The sequence below is a fragment of the Dendropsophus ebraccatus genome, chromosome 5 (genome assembly GCF_027789765.1).
Source record: "Dendropsophus ebraccatus isolate aDenEbr1 chromosome 5, aDenEbr1.pat, whole genome shotgun sequence".
NCBI lineage: Eukaryota > Metazoa > Chordata > Amphibia > Anura > Hylidae > Dendropsophus > Dendropsophus ebraccatus.
In genome coordinates, this window is record NC_091458.1 from 69,797,448 (window position 1) to 69,821,551 (window position 24,104).

The 24,104-nt window shown below is 45.6% G+C and overlaps 1 protein-coding gene across 7 annotated transcripts in view; it reads right to left on the reverse strand.

The window, feature by feature from the left end:
- DGKH (diacylglycerol kinase eta) overlaps nucleotides 1–24,104 on the reverse strand; it is a 206,233-nt gene that overhangs the window by 81,406 nt on the left and 100,723 nt on the right. For all 7 annotated transcript variants that reach the window (XM_069970557.1, XM_069970558.1, XM_069970556.1 and 4 more), the window contains one exon: nucleotides 7,942–8,022. In XM_069970557.1, the coding sequence (XP_069826658.1) occupies nucleotides 7,942–8,022 (81 nt within the window). The remainder of the gene's footprint in view (nucleotides 1–7,941; nucleotides 8,023–24,104) is intronic.

Here is a 24,104-nt window from a genome sequence, read left to right on the forward strand (position 1 = left end):
GGTGCCTTGGATTACGAGCATAATTCTTTCCGGGACCGTGCTTGTAATCCAAATCCACTCTTAAACCAAAGCAAATTTTCCCATAAGAAATCATTGATATGCAGAAAATTGGTTCCACACCCCAAAATAATGATTTTATATTCTGAATAACATGTAAAACAGATGAAACAAACATTTAGAAACAGCAGAATATGTCATTATTATAAGTTACTGTACAGTCAGGCCCGCTTCTGCCTCAGGCGGCAGATTTTGCGGTCCTGCAGGGGGCGGCATGCCCGGCTGATAATCTGGCGGACCGGGCAAATGCCCGCTGGGCCGCCCAGATTATCAGTTGTAGGGTCGCCTGCCGGGCCCCTCCAGAACATACACTACCGCCCCCACCTCCCTATAACACCCAAGGGCCGCGGCCGCCAGAGCTATTCAAGGCGGGTCTGCCCCTTTAAAAGCAGGGGGCTCCGCTACCACTAGCTGTTCTAACCAGTCCACTGAGCTTCCGGGACAGGTCACCTGATGCACGTCGGCCCCGTAAGCGCACAGCTCCAGCCCCGCGCACCGCACCTCTCCCGCGGTCCTGTGCGGTCAGCTGTTACATGTATGCCACTGAGCAGGAGACTAGAGAGATGCAGCGCGTGGGGCTAGAGCTGTGAGCTTACGGGGTCGGAGAGTATGGAAAACACAAGGGCTGACAAGAGACTGCAGGGAGCATGAAAGAATGAGCAGGGTATAGGGTGAGTACAGTATAGCCGCACTCTCTGTCCGGGGAGAGAGGGGGTTACAGCTATGAAAAGATTACCTCCACAGTGCTGTCCCCTGATGTAAGCCCCAGCCTGAAGTGGATCTGCTATTATTTGCAAGGTGAGGGAGACCTCAGAGTACTGTGCTGTAGACCCCACTATGCAGACCATGCCCTCCTCCACTTACGCTCCAACCCAGTATAGGGAGCTCTTAAACCAAAACAATGCTCTTAAACCAAGTCACAATTTTGAAAAAATGAGCTCTCAAACCAAAACAAAGTTACTCTTAAACCAAGGTACCATTGTATAATCTTCAAGACAAGTCAATAAAATTAATGCTACTGCAACTCTGGAGCTGCACAGATATAGTGCATGCCATTGATCTATAATGCCGTCACTCATCTATGAGCCTGAATCTGCTATTACGTTTATCGCAATGAACGGAATTACATTTTCATCCACTTTCATTAATCAACATGCAAAACAATCAATGCTAAGTAATTTATTTGTGGCCGGAGAGAATCCAGTCACTAAAGAGACCATTATCATTATGCTTCATAAATATGGGCTCAGACAGAAATGACATATGCTACATGATCCAATAAGTGCTCCAAACCCATTCACTTTATAAAGGTTTTAATTCCATGGGTGAGATCAAGCACAGACGCACCTGCCACCTTACCGGAGAGCTGTACATGGGGTGCATATAATCACTATATGATCAGAATAAAATGGGCAGGCTGGCACTGCCTGTCTATACAGAGCGAATAAGAAACATAACAGAAGGAAGACACAACAATAAAGATGAAAAGTGTTGTTCTATAAAATAAATACTGCTGTAATATAGATACACTTTACCGATCTCTCACATCTGCATCTTACAGAAAAGGGGATAAAAGGGTTATCAAAGATTTAAGAAGAAAAAAGCACAGCTACTTGCTAAAACAGCATCACCCCTGTCCCCATGTTCTGCATAGTATTAAAATTAAACTCCATTAACTTCAATGGAACGGAGCTACAAAAACACATCCAAACTGAGTACAGGAGTGGTGCTGTTTCTGGAAGAAAGCGACCATATTTTTCTAAGCCTAGACAACCCCTTTAAAATCTACCCAGTATACGTGCATGGGGATGGCTTATCTGCCTAATGCCAATTACCAATAATTGAGGACAGGGGCACAAGAAGACATTTATTCAGCAATGCCTACTCCAGTTTTACTGTAGGCATAGTTGGCACTCTCTGTTTGAACCCTTTATAGAATTCTTACACTGGTTCAAATTGATAAATTCCTATCATGTCAAATGCACTTTATACTAGTCAGCAATATCCAATTTAAAAGGGTCTTCTCACCCGGGATATGTATGGAATATCCACAAGACAAGCCATAAAGGTCTGCACACCTATGTTTAGAATGGGTACTGCCCCCCCCCCCGACCATGTTCTATTTGGTAAAAGCAAAAATGGGTGGTGCTAACCAGCTTCTGTAACTCCTATTCACTTCTATAGAAGTTACATATACAGCATAGAATAGCCTGTTGTTCAGCATAAGTAATCCCCATCACCTCTAGCCACTGTATTCTGACTAGCATTCCTATCTCAGCCATGATTGTCTGTGATGGGGATGTGATTTTAAGCAGAATATCTAAAATGATATGTAAAGATAATGGACACCAATACAGACATTTAGTGACTGCACTGTGTTATTGTAGGTTAGCTCCTATACACCTAAATGAGGGCTGAGCTGCAGTACCACTGCACAGCCACTACACAGTGGACAGAGCTGTCTGCCTGACTGTGTATGCAGCTCGGGCAAACAAATGATTGTCAGAGGTGCTGGTTGGTGGACCCACCCCAATATGATATTAAGGGCTTACCCTGATAGGCCATAGATAAAAAAAAAAAATGTTCTGGAAAGTCCCTTTAGGGTACAAACCCACACACCGTATACGCAGCAAATACGCAACAAATACGCAGCAAATACGCAGCAGTTTGATGGTGAAGATTTAATGCTGAGTTCAGTTATTTAGATCTAATCTGCTGCGTTTTTGTTGCGTATTTGTTGCGTTTTTGCTGCGTATTCGCTGCGTATCGCAGCAGTAAATACGCTGTGTATACGGTGTGTGGGTTTATACCCTTAGATATGAATGTAATTCATTGTAATAAAAGGTTTACATAGCATACATATACAAGGTTAGTAAGTTGTGCTATTTTCAATACAAAAAAAGCTATATGTACTGTCTCTTTGCTTCCTCAGTTCTATTCGCTCTGATCCTTGCTCGGCTCCGGCTTCTTGGAATCGGACATGCGATATTAGCAGTGATAATAATAACATAATGAAGTGCAGTTACAATCACTTTTATAGCTCTGTAAGAACTAGCAGCCCAAATAGGGATCTAGCTGTAATACTACAAGCAGGTTTTATTTGGAGCTGGCATCAAAATGTAAATAGTACAAAGTACTGTACAAGATCATCCTGCCAAATAGAAGCATTTCCATTCCCAAAGTTTTAAAGGACAGCGCAGAGTCTGCTAAATTGTATGCTCCCTGGTGACAAACATTCACTGCTTTGGTTTCAATTGACATTTTGGAAAACTGCCTGTATTAAAGCAGCAGAAATAAATACATAAGACAAACACTACTGACATCATAAATTAGTCATTGCTATTATTATTGGGGTTTACAGTCACTGGACTTCAGCCGATACGCATAGTCCAGAACTGTTCTCAGTATCCATAATAAACAATGCAATGGGAATAAAGAGTACAATGCTAATCTTGAAAATGAGTCCGGTTGTCAAAGAGGAAAACCAAGGTGTCTGTGTGGTGCAGCTCTGTATATGTAGGGAGAAAGTTCTCACTTGGAATCATTTACAAAAATACTGCTTTTCATTTAGTCTCGGAAGGTCCAACCAATGTGTCCAGTTCTTGTAGTCACACGTGCTCCGTAGCTCTGTCCCACTGCCTTCATTTTCTTCTACATGGGTGGATTAAAGGGGTTATTCAGTCAGGTGAAAATATCTAAAAGCCTTTTATAAAACCAGACTACAAGGCTTTCTGTAAATTGCATTGTTTTAGCACAGTATTATCATCATTTACTCTGAAGTGTATTATTCTATGAATATAGGGCAAATTTAACTAAAGTCTATTCTGACATGATCACATTCAACTTCACAGCGCTCATAAATCTCAGCGGATAATATGTCCTCCCCCCTTAGCTACTCAGACTGTGGTAAATTCACAGCTTGAAAGCAAGCCTGGATATACAGACTGAAGCTGCTTTCAATCGGCATCCACAGCCTTCAGCATGAAGAGTTCCCATGGGCATGCTTTTACTTCCCTTTAACGTAAAAAAACCCCTCCAGAATCATTCCAGCTGATGTCATGAGACTCCAGCTTCTATCCCAATCTGCTCAGCTCCAAAAATATCTTGTCTGCCATCACACAGGAACATATGCAGATCTGAGGCATTTACACCACTGAACTGGCAGGGAGGGAGAATTTTACAAGTCCATCTGTTTTTACAAAACAAATTGAAGTCGCCAAAGACAACAGTGGATGTATAAAAACATAGAAAACCCATAGCAATGCCCTAGATTACTAAGTCTTGGCAATGTATAGGAGCGTTGTCGAAGCTGATAAGCAAGCAAAAAAGCTGCCATGCACATTTAGAGAGGATTCTTTTGTGTAAGCATCCCAAAAGATGCTAATATCTTAACCCGTTTAGTCACAATTTCCCTGTATCGTTGCTCCTTTAAACTTGTAGAAAATAAGTCACTTGCTCTAGTTTCAGAGCAAAACCTGAGTGTTTCTGAGCCCCTGCTAAGAGTCAGCTGGTAAATATGCTCCACTAGACCCTGGTTAGGATGGGAAAAATGCCAAATGGGCAGAAGGTGGACTAGATCGCTCTTATTGTAGATAGAGTTGTTCTTATTTTTAGTACAGCAGTACCTTGGTTTAAGAGTAACTTGGATAAAGAGCGTTTTGCAAGAAGAGCTCACAGTTTTGCAAGAAGAGCTTCAAAATTTCTTTGGTTTAAGAGCTCCCTGTACTGGGTGGGAGGGGGAGTGGGGGAGGGGCATGGTCTGCATAGCAGGGTCTACAGCCCTGTAATCTGACCCAGGAAGTCTCCCTCACCTTCCAAATCATGGCAGATCCACTTCCGGCTGGGGCTTGCATCAGGGGCAGGACCTCTTAATAGCTGTAAGCCATCTATGTGCCCACATCTGCCCTGCTCATGCTTTCATGCTCCCTGCAGTCTGTCAGCCCTTGTGTTTCCCATCCTCTCCATCCCTGCTATAATGAGCCTTCACTCACACTCTGCTATAAACACTGCTGTTATAATGTGCCTGCACTTACACTCAGCCAATTACACCACTGTATAGAAAAGTTTCTGTCATGGTCCTCCTGCACATCTCTGTGATTCTCACTTCCTGATTGGTCCATGCTGAATACACACCCCTTCCCCACTGCTGTCATGTGACCACACAGACCTCTGACAGCAGCCCTGTTTCTCTATTCTAGCCTGTTGTACTACGCTACTGCATTATGGGGATCTGCAGCTCCATCCTGTTTCTACAAACTGCTGCTGTGTTATCAGGTTTATGCAGTTACTATACATTATACTCCACATGCTGATTGCTATAAAATGACACATTCAGCTGTTTTGAAATGTTTGTTCCATTTGTTTTACATGTTACTCAGAATAAAAAAAAGCATTTTTGGGGTATGGAAGCAATTGTCAGCATTTCAAATGGTTTCTTATGGGAAGATTTATTTTGGTTTAAGAGTGGATGTGGATTACAAGCACAGTCCAGGATGAATTATGCTCGTAATCCAAGGCACCACTGTATTTTAAATCTGTAGTTCTGTAGGGTGCCCACTTATGGCACAGAATAGGGGAGAACCCAGTGTAACCTTCATCAGGTCTTCTGCAACTATGGATGCAATATCTACATTATGGTAATATTGGTGCATCGTGGGTAATACCGGCGCAGCGTGGGTAAGTTCTGTTAACTTTCATTTCTGTTGTGTCTAAAAAAGGAGCAAACAGCATTACATTTGATGAAGTAGTGTATATGCCAGGCTACTTCCTAGGCATGTTTGACACTCTTTTTCTTGCTTATGCTGTCCGACACATTTTTCTATGTTCCCTGCTCTGTAAATGTTGTCTTCTGTGGTAATAAGCCTGTTACTTTAACTACTCACAAAACAAGACTACTAACAGTATATTAATCATGGAACAATTTAATAACGTGTTATGTAACAGAACTGGGCAAAGTTTTTGTTTCCTAAATAGCCATCAACAGACTTACATCGACGTAAAAGGCAATTCTTTCTTGTCATAAAGACTCCGAAACTAAACTGATAAAGATACTGGAAAGAAGCCCCACATGTCTTCCTCTTCTATGTCACCTAATGCTTCCACTTAACTCCACCCATACAAACTTCTAGAAGCTGCATCAGCACACTTTATAATGCAGTGAGAAACACAATTGATTATGATCCGCATATGGAGACACTAAAATAAAATAGTCTCTAGAAGCACTATTTATGGAAAAGTCAGTCCACATAAAACTAGGTTTTTCTGAAATATTATGCCCTGTACATGCGTCATGGCTGCTAAGCTTAAAGCGTAACTGTCATTTCAGGGTCATTTTTCTGAAAACATTAAATATCAACAGTACAAGCGATTTTAAGAAACTCTGTAATAGGTTTTATGTACTGAAAGAGTTTCCTTCTGTACTGAAAAAGCAATCTCCCAGCCTCCCCCCTCACATCAAATGAAGCAGGATTTCTGTCTCCATTATGTGGCTATGGAGAGGGGAGGGGCTGTTAGGAGTGACTGAGCACGGAGGATTGCTGCACAGCACAACACCCTGCAATCTTCTCTCAGTAAGTTCATAGATAAGCACTGACCTTTCTGACACCTGAATTTAGCGTTTTAGGTGCCCAGAGAATCTACAAACAGCTGACCTTCATGTCACCTCTTCCTGCTCCCTCATCTCCCTCAGCCCCTCCCCCCTTCATAGGCTTACAATGGAGAGAGCAGAGCCCGTCTTCACTGGCTTCTCTGTAATGAATACGTGTTTGCCTGATAATGCACAGATAAGAAGTCGGGGGGGGGGAGGCTGGGAGATTGCTTCTTGAGTACAGAAGGAGGCTTTTTTGGCTGATGAAACCTATTACAGAGTTTCTTAAAATCGCTTATACTACTGATTTCTGCAATAAAAAAAAACATGACAGTTACGCTTTAAGGCTGGGTTCACACTATGTATATTTGAGGCTGTATTTGTGAGGCTGTATAGCAACCAAAACCAGGAGTGGATTGAAAACACAGAAAGGCTCTGTTCACATAATGTTGTAATTGAGTGGATGGCCATCATTTAATGGCAAATATTTGCTGTTATTTTAAAACAACGGCTGTGGTATTGAAATAATGGCCGTTATTTACTGTTATATGGCGGCCATCCACTCAATTTCAACATTGTGTGAACAGATCCTTTCTGTGTTTTCAATCCACTCCTGGTTTTGGTTGCTATGAGGACCTGACATGAGGACCAAATACTGCCTGAAATATACATAGTGTGAACCCAGCCTAAAGCAAATCTGTAGGCACCCGCAACAACCCCCCCCCCTTCCTCCCCCCACACACAAACCAATAGTACTTTATGTCGCCTCAATCAATACCTGTCCAGTTCAGGAGGTTCAAATATCTTCTGGTGCCATCCTTTTGATAAAACACCCATGCTCTACGCCTGCAGAGTCTCTCTCTTCTTGCAAGAAAGGGAGGTAGAGCTACAGTTTTGCTTTAAGGTGTACATAAACTCTGAGGCAACAATGTAATGGAGACATGTCAGTATTTGCGATTGGTCAGTGTTGTGCTACTCCAGACCTGGTGTCACCTAAATGAGGCTATAGAAAAAAGTATTTGAATGAAAAGATGGTCAAGGACGTGCCATGCCAATCGCTTCAGAGTGCTCAGGACTGATGGAGAAAGAAAAGTACAGTGCAGGGCTGTTTACGGCAGTACTTATTTTTTGCTTTTATATAGAGTGTGTATTTGGTGCATGCCGGAGGCAACTTACAAAATCAACTAAAAACATATTGCTTTCAAATAATGCTAGAGGATACACATAAAACAATGGACAAAAGGTGACTTATCTACATATACATATGTACATGCCTCATATTCACAGTTGCATCTTACCGTGAAGCTGTTGTTGACATTTTTTGTACTTGATTCTGCTACACTGGCATCCGACAGGTCAACCTCATCAAATATTAGAGACTATGGAAAGACAGAAAGTAGAATATTAGGTTTATAAGCACCAACAGATGACAATGCAAACAGAGAAAATGAATGAATAATGACCAAATGGGATGGAATAGCTGAGGAAACAAGTAGCATTGCTGGTCTGCAAATACAGAGCTGCAAACGTTTATAAAGCAGACTCATCTATGAAATTACACAGTGACGTCGCTACTTCCCAATTCCTAGATATGTCTTAGAAAAATAAGACTTGCCATCAGTCCACCACAAGGCTGAAGTCATTGTGACACAGACTGCTGAACCTATTCAAGAGAGAGAATCAAAACAAAATCAAAAGAAAAGCTGAAAACACAAAACATAAGGTAACTTTAAGAGCCTAATGGCTAATTGGTTCCCCACTCTTACATAAATACTAAGCCAGGCTTCAGCGCATTAAAATCAGACAGGTCACTTCAAAACGTCTGGGGTTAGGTGTCTTCTATCAGAAAACAGGGTTTACCTATACCTAAGAAGTTTACACTGCACTTCCATCTACATCAGTCATGTAAAACTCTTGCCCGCGGGCCAAATCTGGCCCATGGTGCCATAATTTTTGTCCCGCCAGGCAATTCAGAGTTTGAATTACATCTGGCCCTCCATGGATACTATATAGGAGACTATGGGGGAGGGCTGGCTACTATATGAGACTACTGGGGAGGGCTGGCTGCTATAGGAGACTACTGGGAAGGGCCGGCTGCTATATGAGACTACTGGGGAGGGCTGGCTTTTATATGAGACTACTGGGGAGGGCTGGCTGCTATATGAGAGTATTGGGGTGGGCTGGCTACTATATGAGACTATGGGGAGGGCTGACTACTATATGGGACACTTGGGGGGCTGGCTACTATTTGGGCACTATTGGGAGGGCTAGCTTATATGTGGGGCAATTTTGGTTAGGATGGCTACTACCTGGTGCAATATTGGGGGAGGTTGGCTATTACATGAGATAGGGTTTAATCATGTCATAGCAATTTATTAATGTCTTTTATTATAGTGTACAATGCTGGGAGACGGACACCATTGATAGTGGCAGGACTCTGACAATGCCAGGACTGCGGCATTCACGCTTCAATAATTATCAAGGTTAGCCCGCAACTTTGTCCAATTTTTTTAATTTGGCCCATCTGTAAATCCCTGACAGACAATATTCACAGCACGGACATGCATACATACTTACAATCATGCATGTCTCAGCACGGTGAGAGGAACAGTTCTCTCATTGCTACTGGCTGACTAGTGAGAGGGGGATACTATAGCTGACTTTTCTTCCCCCTTCATCTTTATTGTTAGTATGCCTTATAGAGAACTCCCTCTATTAATAACACAGTTCATTTTGATGGCAGTATGATACTGAACAGAAGCTGGGCAGATGGATATATAGTTTTGTGTAAAAACAAATATTCCCATGAACTAGTAATTAAAAGGAGAAGTCCAGGTGTGGCAATTTTTTTTTTAACAAGGGCTGGGGGCATGGAGGATAAAAGAAATAATGTGCTCTTACCTCCCCGCTCCAGCGCTGGTGGCCGTGTACCGTCGCACCAGTCCCCAGCCGCTTTCTGGTCTGAGCCGGGACCCAGGTTGTGATGTATGTGGTCTGCTCAGCCTATCAGGCTTTGACCCTGCTATGGGCGCTGACTGGCTGAGCGGACTGAACACGTCACAACCCTGCTCAGATGAGGGAGCGTCCAGGGATCAGAGTGGCGGAACGCGGCCACCTGCACTGAAGTGGGGCAGAAAAGAGCATGTTATTTCTTTTATCCTCCTCCTCCTTCCCAATAGCTTTCCCGGACTTCTCCTCTAAATTTCTGAGGTGAGGAGTTCAGTTGGTGGTGTCTATGATAACCTCATATGAGGAAGGCTGAAAATCACTGAGCAGGACCACCAACTGGAGTCCTAAACCCAGAATAAGGCAAATTCACAGAAATTCACAGCTAAATCCACTGCGGATCCCTTGCCGGTAATTTTCAATGAGAATACATATTCGCAGCAGGTGTGTAAGTGGCTGCCCCCTCAACCCCACGCTGGCCAGAGCATACTGTACCTACTCGACGCTCCGGCTTTTTTAAGGGGCTCCCTGTGTCTGGACGTTCCGCTCAGCCAATCAGTGGCTGTGGCAGGGCAGCGCCCTGATTGGCTGAGCGGGACGTCCCAATGAGGGTATGTATTCTCATTGAAAATGACAGGCAAGGGATCAGCAGCGGATTTCGCTGAAAATTCGCTGTGTGAAATCCACTGTGGATCCCTTACGTATGAAACTGGCCTTAAGAAGGGATTTAAAGAACTAACTTACTAGTTATACTCTTTGAGGGGAATTTACCACCACCTACCACCTGGTAAAAGTCTCATTACAATGTGTGCATTCCTACAATCTCCTCACAACTACTGTCCATGCAGTATTAACCAGTTGATGTGCACAGATGTTTTGTTATATACATTGCTGTAAACCACAAATACTTGGACACATAACACACAATACATAATGTGAAGGATTTGCACATATTAACAAATAAATATAGAGGAAACCACACGAGGTACATCTAAGAAAAACACAGCCACACACATCACAACTGAGTAGAAAGGGAAAACATCTGTGTGCATTTCTCCACTCTTCACACTTCTTCCGCCATCTTCTGCCACGAGCACTGGTGTGAAAAAGTAACCAATGGCCATGTGCGAGTCTGAATGGCTAGCAAACAGGGTCATGGGTCTACTTATAAAACTATTATTATACTTCCAAATATAGTAGGCATGCTTTAGCATCTATTTATCCTGGATTATGGCTTCTTTTTTAACCAAAGCCCACGCTGCTCCTGTTCCAGGGCCATCTAGTGCACATTTACTCTTACAGTAGGTAAAGAATGTAAACCGGAACAGCTCTTAAGTTGCCACCACACACAGCAAATTTTCTGGAATGCTAGCACTGCAATGTTTGAGCCAAAGCGCCAAAGCCAAAAGTGGACCCAGCAGGCATAAGTCCTTCCATTTTATTTACCATTTATTTTGAACCTACTTGTATTTTTTGCTTAAAAAACTACAGTGTAAGTTTAAAAAAGAAAAACAAAAAACAAAAAAAAAAAACAGCAAAGCAATAATTATTCCCACTATCCTCTTCCACACAGCTGAGACAAATAGGCAAATGTAAGTAAGGGTGTGTTTACACAGAGAGATTTATCTGGTAGACTATTGAAGCCAAAGCCAGGAACAGAGTACAAACAGAACAGCTGAGACTGAGGTTTCTCCTCTTTTCAAATCCATTCCTGGCTTTGGCTTCAATATTCAATCTCAACAGTTCAATGTATCCCTGTGTTGTAATGACACTTTCTCTTGTTAGTGTACAATATATGAAAAGAGTCCACTCACGTTTAGTAGTCTTCACTTCGACTTCTTTTATTTGAACGCTGTAGTTAAGTTCGGCTGCGTGTGAACAGAGCACTGGAAGTAGCTGGAGCCTAGGCCGCACAACGTTTCAGAAGGCGGGGCTACCTTCCGAAACGTCACGCGGCAGAGGACGCCTAGCCTACGGCTACTTCCAGTGCTCTGTTCACACGCAGCCGAACTTAACTACAGCGTTCAAATAAAAAAAGTCGAAGTGACGACTACTAAATGTGAGTGGACTTTTTCATATATTGTACACTAACAAGAGAAAGTGTCATTACAACACAGGGATACACTGAACTGTTGAGCTGATATTAGCCAAAGAGGTGGTAATTGGCTGCATTCCGAGTTAACACACACGCCAGTGTTAAGTGAGTGGTTCCTGACCAGACCATATAATATATACGTACAATAATCAATCTGTCAGATAAACCTCTCTGTGTAAACGAACCATAACAAACGAAGGGTAGGTTCACACAGCATTATTGCTGTGCATTGTGGTTATATGTCGGCATGTCATCATAGAAGGAATGTGATATATATCAAGATGCCCATCAAACAAAGTCAGCTGGTGACTACATTTGGTCGGCTAAGGGTCCATTTACACAGAAAGATTATCTGACAGATTATCTGCCAAAGATTTGAAGCCAAAGCCAGAAGCAGAGATCAGGTCACAAAGGAAAGCCTAAAATTTCTCCCCTTCAAATCCACTCCTGGCTTTGGCTTTAAAGCGACTCCGTACCCTTAAACCACTTGTACCCTCAGATAGCTGCTTTTAATCCAAGATCTGTCCTGGGGTCTGTTCGGCAGGTGATGCAGTGATTGTCATAAAAACAACTTTTAATCCGGCAGCGCTGTGTCTAACGGCCGGGCCTTACATTTGTATATGCATTAGGCTGGCACAACCTCTCTGTCCTTCCTCCCCACCCTCCTCATCATTAGGAATACTCCAGGCAGATTGCTTCCTATTCCCCACCTGTGGCAGCCCGACACATGGGCCGGATCGTTAATACACCTGTGCAAAGCTCAAACAGCAGTAAATGTTCCTGGATCATTCCTAATAATGAGGAGAGTCGCTTTAAATCTTTGGCGGATAATCTATCAGATAATCTTTCTGTGTAAATGGACCCTAAGGATGGAATTGGGCAATCTGGGCAGTTTTCATAATAATGCCTAGATTGACAGATTTTTTTTTCCTTTTAATTTTAAATAATTCTCATGCAGGTTTGCCAATGAACTACCACATAAACTCCCAAGAGGGTAGTAGCGTCTGCAGGCAAAAAAAAAAAAAAGGCACATTCTCATTAAAATCTTACAATAAGGGGGGCGGGGCCTGGCTATGGAGGAGTAAGGACGTGTGCGCTCTGAGCTCCTGCCCGGTCTCCTCTTATGCCCGATATTTCAGCCCGACGGAACGACCACCCGGCTGCTGCAGTGATGAGGGGAAAGCAGAACACTAAGAAGACCCCCTCTACGGGCCCTGCGCCCGCCAACCGGGACATTAGCAGCTTCTTCTCCTCACAGCCTCCGCAGCTGCAGTCTGCAGGAATGGCGCCGCTGCCCGTCCACACTGACCAGTTGGCCGCTGCCGCGGTGATACTCCCCGATTCCCGGAGCTCGCAGATCCTCTCCGGGACCTCCGGTCCACCCGCCACGAGACTTGGTGCAGCACAGCGAACAAGATCCGCTCCGGTAGGAGACGCTGCCCCTTCTGCCTCCTCTCCACGTGGCGCGGCCGCCATCTTGCCCGCGCGCTCCTCTGGAGGCCCGGTTCTTCCTGCCGCACGGTCCGCGGATGCGGCATCCACCTCCCCTCTCCGGACGCGGCGGGTGGTCGCTCCTGAGGAGGATGTATGCTGGGCATCCGACGAGGATGCGGGCCCTTCACCCAGGCCTGCAACGCTGCCAGCCGCCGCCATGTCATATGCCGGCGTGGTGAAGGCCCAGATTCACGCAGCCGAGAGTGAGGGCGCCCTGCTCCACAGCCAGGACTCTGTGATCTCCACTGATGGCCACGTGGAGGAAGGTAACGGGGCCTTGAGCGTCACCCTCCCTGCAGTACTGGGGACCTCTACATCACATGATGAACTTGTTGTCCCCCTCGCCTCCCATGTCTCGGCCGGGTTGTTTTCCCTGGGGTCCCAGGCCATGGACTCCCCTGCCCCATTGCTCCCGTCCTCCTCTGAGGAAAGTATCCTGTCGCCCCCTCCTGAATGCAGCCAGGAGCTCTTTTGCGACCGGGAGGACCAGGTCCTTTTGATGGACGTGGAGATGGGTGAGAGAGGCCCATCTCTCCCTGCCTCACCCTTGATCCCACTTCCCTCATCCGCTCAGGCGCTCGTGTTGGGGGACAGACGAGCCGGCTCCTCTCAGATGGAGCTATCCTTTTTGGATGTCCTAAAGGAATTGAGGGATCTCCGTGCCCACCTGCACACCATACCAACCAAAAGTGACATGGAGGAATATGTCACTCGCCTTGAGACGTCTTGCAGGGCCGATATTTCTACTCTGCGGGCAGAGGTCCAGCATCTAGAGCAACAAGTGGCATCTAATACCAATGTGACTGACACCATATCCAATAGAGTCACTGACCATGATCACCTTCTCTCCGAACATTCTTATCAATTACAATACCTCTCTGACGCGCTAGACGATATTGAGAATAGAGGTCGCCGGAACAATTTACGAATCCGAGGACTGCCTGAGTCAGTGGAGACACGGGAACTGGACTCTACCTTACAATCTCTCTTTAACTTTGTTCTGAGTGCCCCGCCGGATGCCAGACTGGAATTGGACAGAGCTCATAGATCCCTGGGGCCACGTTCCTCTGATCCGGACAACCCTAGGGATGTCATTTGTAGGGTACACCGGTACCAGCAGAAAGAGGCTATTTTGTCTAAGCTGCGAGATGCCGGTCCTATCCGGTACGAAGGCCGGAATATACAAATTCTTCCTGACCTATCCCGTCTGACCCTCCAAAAGCGCAGAGCACTTCGTCCCCTGCTGGAATTGCTCCGCAGCCGCAATATTGCATACTCTTGGGGGTTCCCGTTTCGTCTCCAGGTGCGAAGGGATGGTCGGGTCTTATCGTTGAGTCACCCCAGAGATTTGTTTCTATTTCGTGAGGCCCTTGATCTACCGGAGGTCACCCTAGCAGATTGGCCGGAACTTCCTTCAGGCCCTCCGGTTGTTCCACCACCACGGCCGCAGCGGTCCTCGAGAAGACGGAGAGGTGGCAACAGACGGGCCGATCGCCCGCAACAGCAGCGGGATCCTGCCACCCCGCTGAGGAATAGTCCACCCTCAGCCTAGGAGTCTTCGTGTGAGCCGTAGGCTTCCCTGATACCGCCCCTTGTATGCTAAACCCCTAGCTGGTTTTTCAGTTGGACTTTATTGCATTTCTGGTATTGGTTATTTTTTTTCTTGCTGGGATGGTGTCCCTTTGTCCAAATGCCGACCCTCCCTGCGCTCTGCCGTAGAGATACGCCTTCTGGTGCACCTGTGGTCAGAATGGCTTGAATACTGTTACAACATACTGGGAGTGTACTTGATGGGGGGGTGCGGTATTTGGACAAGAGGGACGCCTCCACTACAATGTTAACATACTGTCTCTGTTCACTGCTGGGGGGTATGTCTGTCTTTTCTGCTGCACGGGGGTGGGATCCGCATGTTCAGTTCACGTTCTGTTGGTCGTTCACCCATGTTGTTACAATGGGCTTGGGGGGGGACTGGGGGGAGCACTCCTGCCTGGTTAGTCTCGCTCTCACCGGGATCCGTGCCCTCTGGGTACACGAGTAGTTTGGTCCCACTCTACCTTCCCCCTCTGTGGAGCCTACCCTTTTCTTTACTTGGGTTTTTCCACTTGTTCTCTTCTATCTCTTTCCCTCCTCTTTTGTCTACTTTTTCTACTCCCCATCCCCTCTCAGCCCCCTTTCCCTATCGTTTTATCCTTCCCAGTCTGTACTGTCCTCTTACCCTGACCAGGGATGTCGACCCTAAACATCTGTTCGCTGAATGTCCGTGGTTTTAATGTACCCCAGAAACGGTCGCAAATTCTGTATCACATGCACAAGAAGAAAATTCAGGTAGTGTTGTTACAGGAAACACACTTTAAGAGTCAACACGTCCCTAACATTAGAGATAAGTATTATACCCGGTGGTACCATAGTCCGAACCCAGATGCTAGGGCCAGGGGGGTCTCTGTTGCACTTCATAAGTCTCTACCGGGTACCGTCTTGGACTCCTGCATAGACGAGAAGGGTAGATTCCTGATCCTAAAATTGAAAATAGGCTCTATTACATACACCATTGCTAACTGGTACTCTCCTAATCAGAATCAGACTGTTGCATGTCGCTCTTTTTTGACTACTCTTTCTCAATTTACAGAGGGGATTCTGCTCATTGGAGGAGACTTCAACCTTCCCTTGGATCCGATTATGGACACATCGGCAGGTAGGAGCGCTGTCCCCCCACGACGGCTACGCGCGCTTAAGCGCGATCTGCATGGGCTCCAGCTGGTGGATGTCTGGCGCGCATTGCATCCTCAGGGTAGAGATTACACATACTATTCCCCCTCCCACACGTCCTATAGTCGCATTGATTATTTCCTGATCAGCCAATACGCCCTTACGTGGCAGCCGTCCGCCTCTGTGGGCGACATATTGTTCTCCGATCATGCCCCTATTTATCTCTCTATTTCTCTTCCCAACCACCTTAACCCCTCCTGGTCATGGAAGCTTAACGACCATCTTCTGAAGGATGTGGCGTGTGTGGCTGATATTGAGAAGACGATTACTTCTTTTATCCACACCCACGCCTCAGACCCCACCCCATTACCCACGCAGTGGGAGGCCATGAAATGCGTCCTTCGGGGCACCTTTATAAAGCATGGCGCGCGCCTTAAGCGTGACAAGGCCTCTAAAATCACGTCCCTCCTGAACCGCATCCACATACTAGAAACCGCGCATAAACGTACACTCGCTTCCGTTACTTATGCGGAATTGGTCAGATTGAAAGATGACTTGAGAACGCTGCTTGATCAGACCTATACCTCTCAACGCTTGCAATATCGTCGCTTCCTTTATGACCATTCTGATAAGTGCGGACGTCCTTTGGCCCGTCTCATCCACCCCCGGCAGGGGCGAGCATATATCCCGCGCATAACACAGCCCGATGGTACAGACTCACAAAACCCCGCTGATATCCTGAATGTTTTCCGTACCTATTACTCCCAGCTCTATAACATCCACCCCAATGACACATCTAACACCTCGGCCTCCTCTGACGTCCAGGAATACATTTCTGACACAGCCCTGCCTACGCTGAGCACGGAGGATGTTGAGATGTTGGAGGATGATATTTCTGAACAAGAAATTAGGTTCACCATTAAACACACCCCAGCCGGTAAATGCCCGGGTCCTGATGGGTTCACCCCTTCTTTCTACAAATCCTTTAGCGGCCTTCTCTCCCCCTTTATGGTGAAGGTGTTTAACTCTGTCTCGGATGGCTCTTGCTGGGTGCCCCAATCTTTGGAGGCACACATTAGTGTCTTGCCTAAACCGGGCAAAGACCATACTCAGGTTGCCAACTATAGGCTCATTTCCCTTATTAATGTGGATATTAAATTGTTCTCCAAAATACTTGCCACCCGTCTGACGCCGCTCCTTCCTGGGATCACGCACTTAGACCAGGTTGGGTTTGTACAGGGGCGGGAGGCGAGGGACAACACCAACAAAACTCTGACTCTCATATCTGGGGCCAAGGCTCGCGCACTACCGTTTTGCCTTCTTTCGGTTGATGCGGAGAAGGCCTTTGATCGTGTCGACTGGGGTTTTCTCCAGGCTGCTCTGCGGCAGGTTGGTGTTGGTCCTCGCTTCCTCAGCAGAATATTGTCGTTATATACTGGTCCCACGGCGAGGGTGCGGGTCAACGGGGCGCTGTCAGACCCCATTCCCATTTCCAATGGCACGCGGCAGGGGTGCCCCCTTTCTCCCCTTCTGTATGTCCTGGTAATGGAGCATCTAGCGACAGCCATACGAGACAACCCTAATATTCATGGCCTGTCGTTGCAGGGGACGGAATATAAGGCCGCTCTGTACGCGGATGATCTTCTCCTGTACGTTACACAACCCCACATCTCTTTCCCATCTATTATATCTGAATTTCAGCGTTTTGGCCGGGTATCTAACTTTAAGGTGAATTACACGAAATCTGAAGTGCTTAACATCTCTCTTCCCACTGACGATGCCGCCTCCATTGCCCATAATTTCCCTTTTAGATGGCAACGAGATCACCTCACATATCTTGGGATAAATGTCTCTGCCGACCTCACCCGCCTATATTCCCTGAACTACCAACCCCTCTTGGATCGCACACTGAAAGACCTCCAGGCATATAATAAGAAATCTCTGTCCTGGTTCGGCCGCATTAATGTTATAAAAATGGACATCCTCCCCCGGTTCCTATATCTCTTTCAGACTACCCCTATCATGCCCCCCCCCATTTTTTTCCGCAGGCTGCGTACAGCATTTCTGAAATTCATTTGGAATAGTTCCCGCCCTAGGATTAAATACTCCACGCTTTCCCGACATAAGTTGGATGGGGGCACGGGCTTACCCGATCTGCGCCTGTACCATCGGGCATCCATTCTCATGCGCCTATTAGATTGGCGGTATGGCGCCAGCTTAAAACACTGGGTTAGGCTTGAACAAATGGAGACACAATACCCTATATCTAATGTTCCCTGGCTCCCCTTGACGGTCGCTCCTTCTTTCTCATTGGACTTCCCCTTACCCAGAGTTGCTTTGCAACTGTGGCGTCGCCTAGTGCGAGGTAACGTACTTTCCAGACCTTATAGCCCACTCACCCCAATCTTCCATAACCCTGACTTCCCTCCAGCGTGTGGGAAAGACACGCTTTTGCTTTGGCAGGCCCAGGATAATCCCTGCTTTCAGACTGTGTTGGGCGACAAACCCCTTCCCTCCCTTGAGGATCTGCAGATGCGCGCTGGCTCCACCATGCTCTCTTGGCTCGAATACTCACAGCTCAGCTCCTACCTTAGCCCTCGTGGGGGCCGCAGCTCTCTGATGTCTACCCCTACCTCCTTTGAATCCCTATTTCTTTTGGACTCTCCTCCTGAGCACTGTATCTCTGTGATATATCGCCTTCTTCAGCAAGATGGGGTGGAAGACCCCCCCGGGTTCTGGTCTGCTTGGGAGAGAGACCTAGCTGCTACGATCTCACCAGAGGATAGACAGAAAGCACACATTTTCACCCACAAATTGTCCACGGCCTGCTCTGCACAGGAACGAAACTATAAGGTACTGTCCCGATGGTATCGGGTCCCGACGAAGGTGCACTCTATGTTCCCGTCGGTATCTGATGTCTGCTGGCGGTGTAATAGTGAAAGGGGCACCATGCTCCACATGTGGTGGGGGTGCGACAAGCTGACTCCGTTCTGGTCGGGTGTTTTTGACACCTATCAGTTAATCTCAGGGCGGACGGCGCCCAAGACTCCCCAGGTAGCGCTTTTATCTATTCTCCCTGGCGCTATAGGCCGACAGAAGAAGAGTATTTTGCGTTTCTGTCTGTCTGCGGCTAGGACGGTTATTCCCCGTCACTGGCGCTCTACGCAGATCCCCACTATGGCGGAGTGGCAGGCCGAAATGTCGCACCTACACCGCATGGAGGAGCTCTCAGCTGAGGCTATGGGGTCTACTAAGAGATATAGGATGGTCTGGATGCCTTGGTTGCTCTTTAAAGGTACTCCTGCCTTCCAAACGTTGTTTGACGGGGGGGTGACTCGATGAGTTTCTTGGATCCACGATGTCCTTTCTTACCCCTATAGGGGGGTGGCCCCCATGGTCAGGGTAGTTTTTCCCCTCCTCTCCCCCTCCCCCTCCGTTTCCCTCTTGTTGTGCCCCATCCCCTGTCTGTCTGTTTTTCTGCCTTCCTTGCTTTTCTCTTTTTTTTTTTTCTTTTTTTACCCTCTACCTGAGGTTTTCCGTTTCTTGAATGTTAAGGTACTGATTGTTCCGCCGCATGTTTTCTTACATTGATAGTGGCTCTTTGGGCCCGGTGAGACTTTTGATTATCAAACCATTAATGGTCTTGGGGAGCGTTTGTTCCATGCCATTGTGCCAGTCGGTGGGAACACTTTGGGGTCCCAGACTCTTGGGCCCCCTGTTGACTCAGCAGGTTGCGCCCGCCTCCAGGCTTAATGACATGTCCTCTCACCAGGGGCTTCTAAAAGGGCCCTCTCCATCTCATTTGCAGTTCGCAGTGGATTTTTGATTATGCTGTGTTATGTGTTCTCCTTTGTGTTATGTTTCTGGTCCTACATGTGTATTATGGACCCCCTATATGTACTGTTTTGTGTTTTGTTTTTGGTCTTCCATTGAAAATAATAAACATTGATTACACAAAATCTTACAATAAATTTTAGTCTAAAAGAAATGAAGCCAATTACAATGAATGCCGACTGAAATGAGATTAATATAGATTACAATAAATTACAGTTTCTGGAAATATGAATAGATATGAAATATAAATGTCCTCCCATCGGGAGACGGAGGCGGTCAGTAGACGGAGTTTCCAGTACTAACACACCTAGTAACACTAAGCAAACCACCATCAAAGCAAATAAACCTCAAGAGCATAAAACTGTAAGGTAAGAAGCCGTGGCCCTGAGAAGGGAGGCCTGTAAAGCTCATCATTTACATTTTTCGGGATTAGCCCCTCTGTATAGACACACTGTAACAGACTGGTTAAACTGCCTTATTTGGTTTAATGCTGAAAACTGTGAAACTGAAATTCAGCTCTACAGTGCTCTTTGACGTCAAACAGCGAGAATAAAAATAGTGTGGGTTTCTGCCTCAAATAAAAAACACTATGTCCCTGTACTGTGTGTGGTAATCTGTAATTGTGCTGCCAAAATACCATTTCCCATAGGAGTTGCATAAAAAGATACTAAAATAAGAAATCCTGAAAAATGTGCGGCTTCTCCAAGCCTCCCAGAGCTGGGACTACTCTGAACTGGAATGCTCCGAGCATATTCCTATCCACAGCGATCTAGAGGCAAAATCCTATCAAACTGGGGCAGCGCAAACACAGCTTAAAGGAAGGCATCACGTCACACTGTTATTTTTACCGACTTCGCTGTTTGTTTTCCATGTACACAAGGTTTGTGTGTGTCTACGCTATACAGCTGACACAGATTTCCTTCACAAAACTACTGCTTTTAATGTGCTTTGTCTTGCTCCACAAAAAGACTGGATACGGGATTATTAGTTAGGTATCCTACTGTATCTGCACTAAAAATCCAATACTATGTAACATTCAATACAAATTGAATATAAACTAAAGAAGGGAAAAAAATAAATAAATGAGAATCTTTTGTTTTATTGCAGTGGTGGGATACAAGGTCAAACTCCCAGCCACCCTGTAGTCTGCTCCTACAGCAAGCAGTATAGGGAATTGCCGGAATTCTGATATTGTAATGCAAGCCCATGAGACTTCTGGCAATTCAGTATACCACTCACTTCAGCAGCAGAATACAGAATGCCAAGAGTTTGTACTTGTATCCTGCTGTTGCAACAAAACGAGAGGTACTCTTTAACCCCCAAAATGACCCAGTGGACCGCGCAAATTTTCATTTTTGTGTTTTTGTTTTTTCCTACTCCCCTTCTAAGAGCTCTAGCACTTTCAGTTTTCTATCTACAGGGCCATGTAACGGCTTGTTTATTACAGGAATAGTTGTACTTTGTAATGGCATCTTTAATTCAACCATAACATGTATGATGGAATCCCAAATATATCATTTATGAAGATATAAATCGGTGTAATTGTAAAAATAGAATGCAATATGGTAACTTTTGGGGGGTTCCTGTGTCTACGTAATGCACTATAGGTCAGTGCGAACACAACCATATGCAGGTTTACACAGATTCTCTTATGTTAAATACTTTTTTATTAATGAAATCCTTTTTTTTTTCTTCAATTAATTATTAATAAAATGGGCCTATTGTGACGCTTATAACAGTTTAATTTTTTCACCTACGGGGCTGTATGGGGTGTCATTTTTTTCCGCCATGATCTCTAGTTTTTATTAATACCATATTTGTGAAGATTGGATGTTTTGATCACTTTTTATTCATTTTTTTATATATAATGTAGCAAAAAGTCCTGGCGCTTTTTTTCCCTCTTTTCCTCAACGCAGGTCGCTGTTAGTGATGACGTTTGTTATATTTTAATAGATCGGACAATTGCACACGCTACGGTATATTATATGTTCATTTATTTTTATATGCTTTATTTAGATAATGGGAAAGGGGGGCGATTTCAACTTGTATTGGGGGAGGGGCTTTGGGGTACTTATAAAGACATTTTTATTTTATTTTATTTACACATTTTAAGTCCCTTTGGGGGACTTTTACATCCAACACTTAGATTATTCACACTGATCATTACTATGCCTTAGGCATAGCATTGATCAGTGTGATAGGCGCTCTGCTAATTAAGGCTTCCTGTGGCAGACGTAATCATCAGAGCGCCAGTTGGACCGCACGGAGGAAGGTGAGACACCTCTGGCGGTCTATTAAAACGATCAGGTCCCGATCGGTAAGTGACAGGGGACTGCCCCTGTCACTCACACTTAAACGACGCGGCGTTTAGGGGTTAATGACACGCTGCAGCCTGTCATTAACGGTGAGGGCCGTACTGTTCACTGCAGCCGGCCCCCACCTACTATGAAGCGAGCGTCATCAGCCGCGATTGGCTGAGCATAACTGTGCTCAGCCAATCGCGGCTGAGCACAGTTGTGACGTGGCGGAGGGGGGACGGCAACAGGGATTTGGCCGTCCATCTGAAGATGACGTTTGGCACAAAATGGCGGAAAGCCCTGGACACGGATCAGGTAATGTATAATGCACCACACACTTCCGGGTACACAGGAAGGGGTCGATTCACAGACATAACATACATTACAAAGTTGTATAACTTTGTAATGTGTGTTATTCTGTGAATAATTTTTTAGCGCCGCACTACCCCTTTAAAATCGCTCTATTCCCAGGCTTATAACACTTTTATCCTTTGGTCTATGGGGCTGTATGAAGTGTCATTTTTTGCCCCATGATGTTTACTTTCTATCGGTACCTTGATTGCGCATATGCAACTTTTTGATGCCTTTTTATTACACTTTTTCTGGATTTGATGCAACCAAAAATGCGCAATTTTGCACTTTGGGATTTACCGTGCGAGAACAGGAATGTGATTAATAGTATGGGCGATTACGCACGTGGCGATAGCAAACATGTTTATTTGTTTACTTTTATTTATTACATGGGAAAAGGGGGGTGATTCAGACCTTTATTAGGGGAGAGGGCTTTTTATTGACATCATAACTTTTTTTTTTATTTTTTTTTTTTAACTTTTACACTTATACTAGAAGCCCCCCTAAATCTCTCAATTTGGATCTATGCTGTGTAGATATGCAGCATAGATCAATGAGATCGGCACTCGTTTGCTTTCGGCTACTGTAGCCGAAAGCATCCGAGTGCAGAGCTGGGATCAGCACCATTTTGGCTGAGACCCTGGCAGGTAACAGACACTGAGATCGCTCCTCCGGGAAAACATCCCGGGGGGGGGGGGGGGGGGGGGGGGGGGCGATCTTTGCCACTAGACACCAGGGATCGGCTGCAGCAAGTAATCGGATGCAGCTGTCAACTTGACAGCTGCATCTGATTACTTGATTAGCGGGCCCGGGCTAATAGCCGCGGCCCCGGGCTACATGCCACACCCGGGACCGCAGCGGTTCAGAGCACGGCCCCGCTCTGAACTCCCTTACCGACCGCAGGGCGTAAATATACGCCCGCGGTAGTTAAGGGGTTAAGAAAAACGCCATTAAGGCATCGCACTTATGTAAAGTTGATTTGAACTAAACAGCTTTTGACCCACGCTATTTCGGAGTCCTGCGAGACCTCTTTCTGTATATCTATCTACCTAACCTCTCACACAGACAAACACAATGCATTCAGAAAGTCGTCAGGCCCTTTCACTTTTTTCACATTTATTTATATGACTTTATGCTAGAATAAAAACAAAAAATTAAAGTTCCCCCTCTTGGACTATAAAAAACTAAAATATTGAATAATTTTACGCAGTACTTAGTTTGACAAGAGATTCCAGCCTCCAGGCTTCTTGGGAATGATGCCACAAAGTTTGCCATTTTTATTGCCCTTCTTCTCTGCAAATCCTATCAAGCTCTGTGAGGTTGGATGGAGACCATCGGTGGCGCCATCTTCAGGTTTCTCCAGGGATATTTGATTTGGTTCAAGTCACTCCTGTCTCATCTTTGCTGTGTGCTTAGGGTGGCCAGGTGAAAATTTGGCCCAGTCTGAGGGCCAGAGTACTCTGAATCAGGTTTTCATTAATACCGACTCTGCAAACATCTCCATAGTAGGATGCTGCCACCAACATGCACCATTTTAAGGATGGTATTTGGCAGGTAATGAGCAGACATGACGCTCAGAATTGAGGCCAATTAGTTCAATTTAGGTTTCCTCAGACAAGTGAATCATGTTGTGCACAGTGAGTTCTGGAAGTGCTTGTCTACAAACTTCAAACAGGCTTTCATGTGTATTTTACTGAAGAGGGGCTTTTCTCTGGCTACTCTGCCATAACCCCTTAAG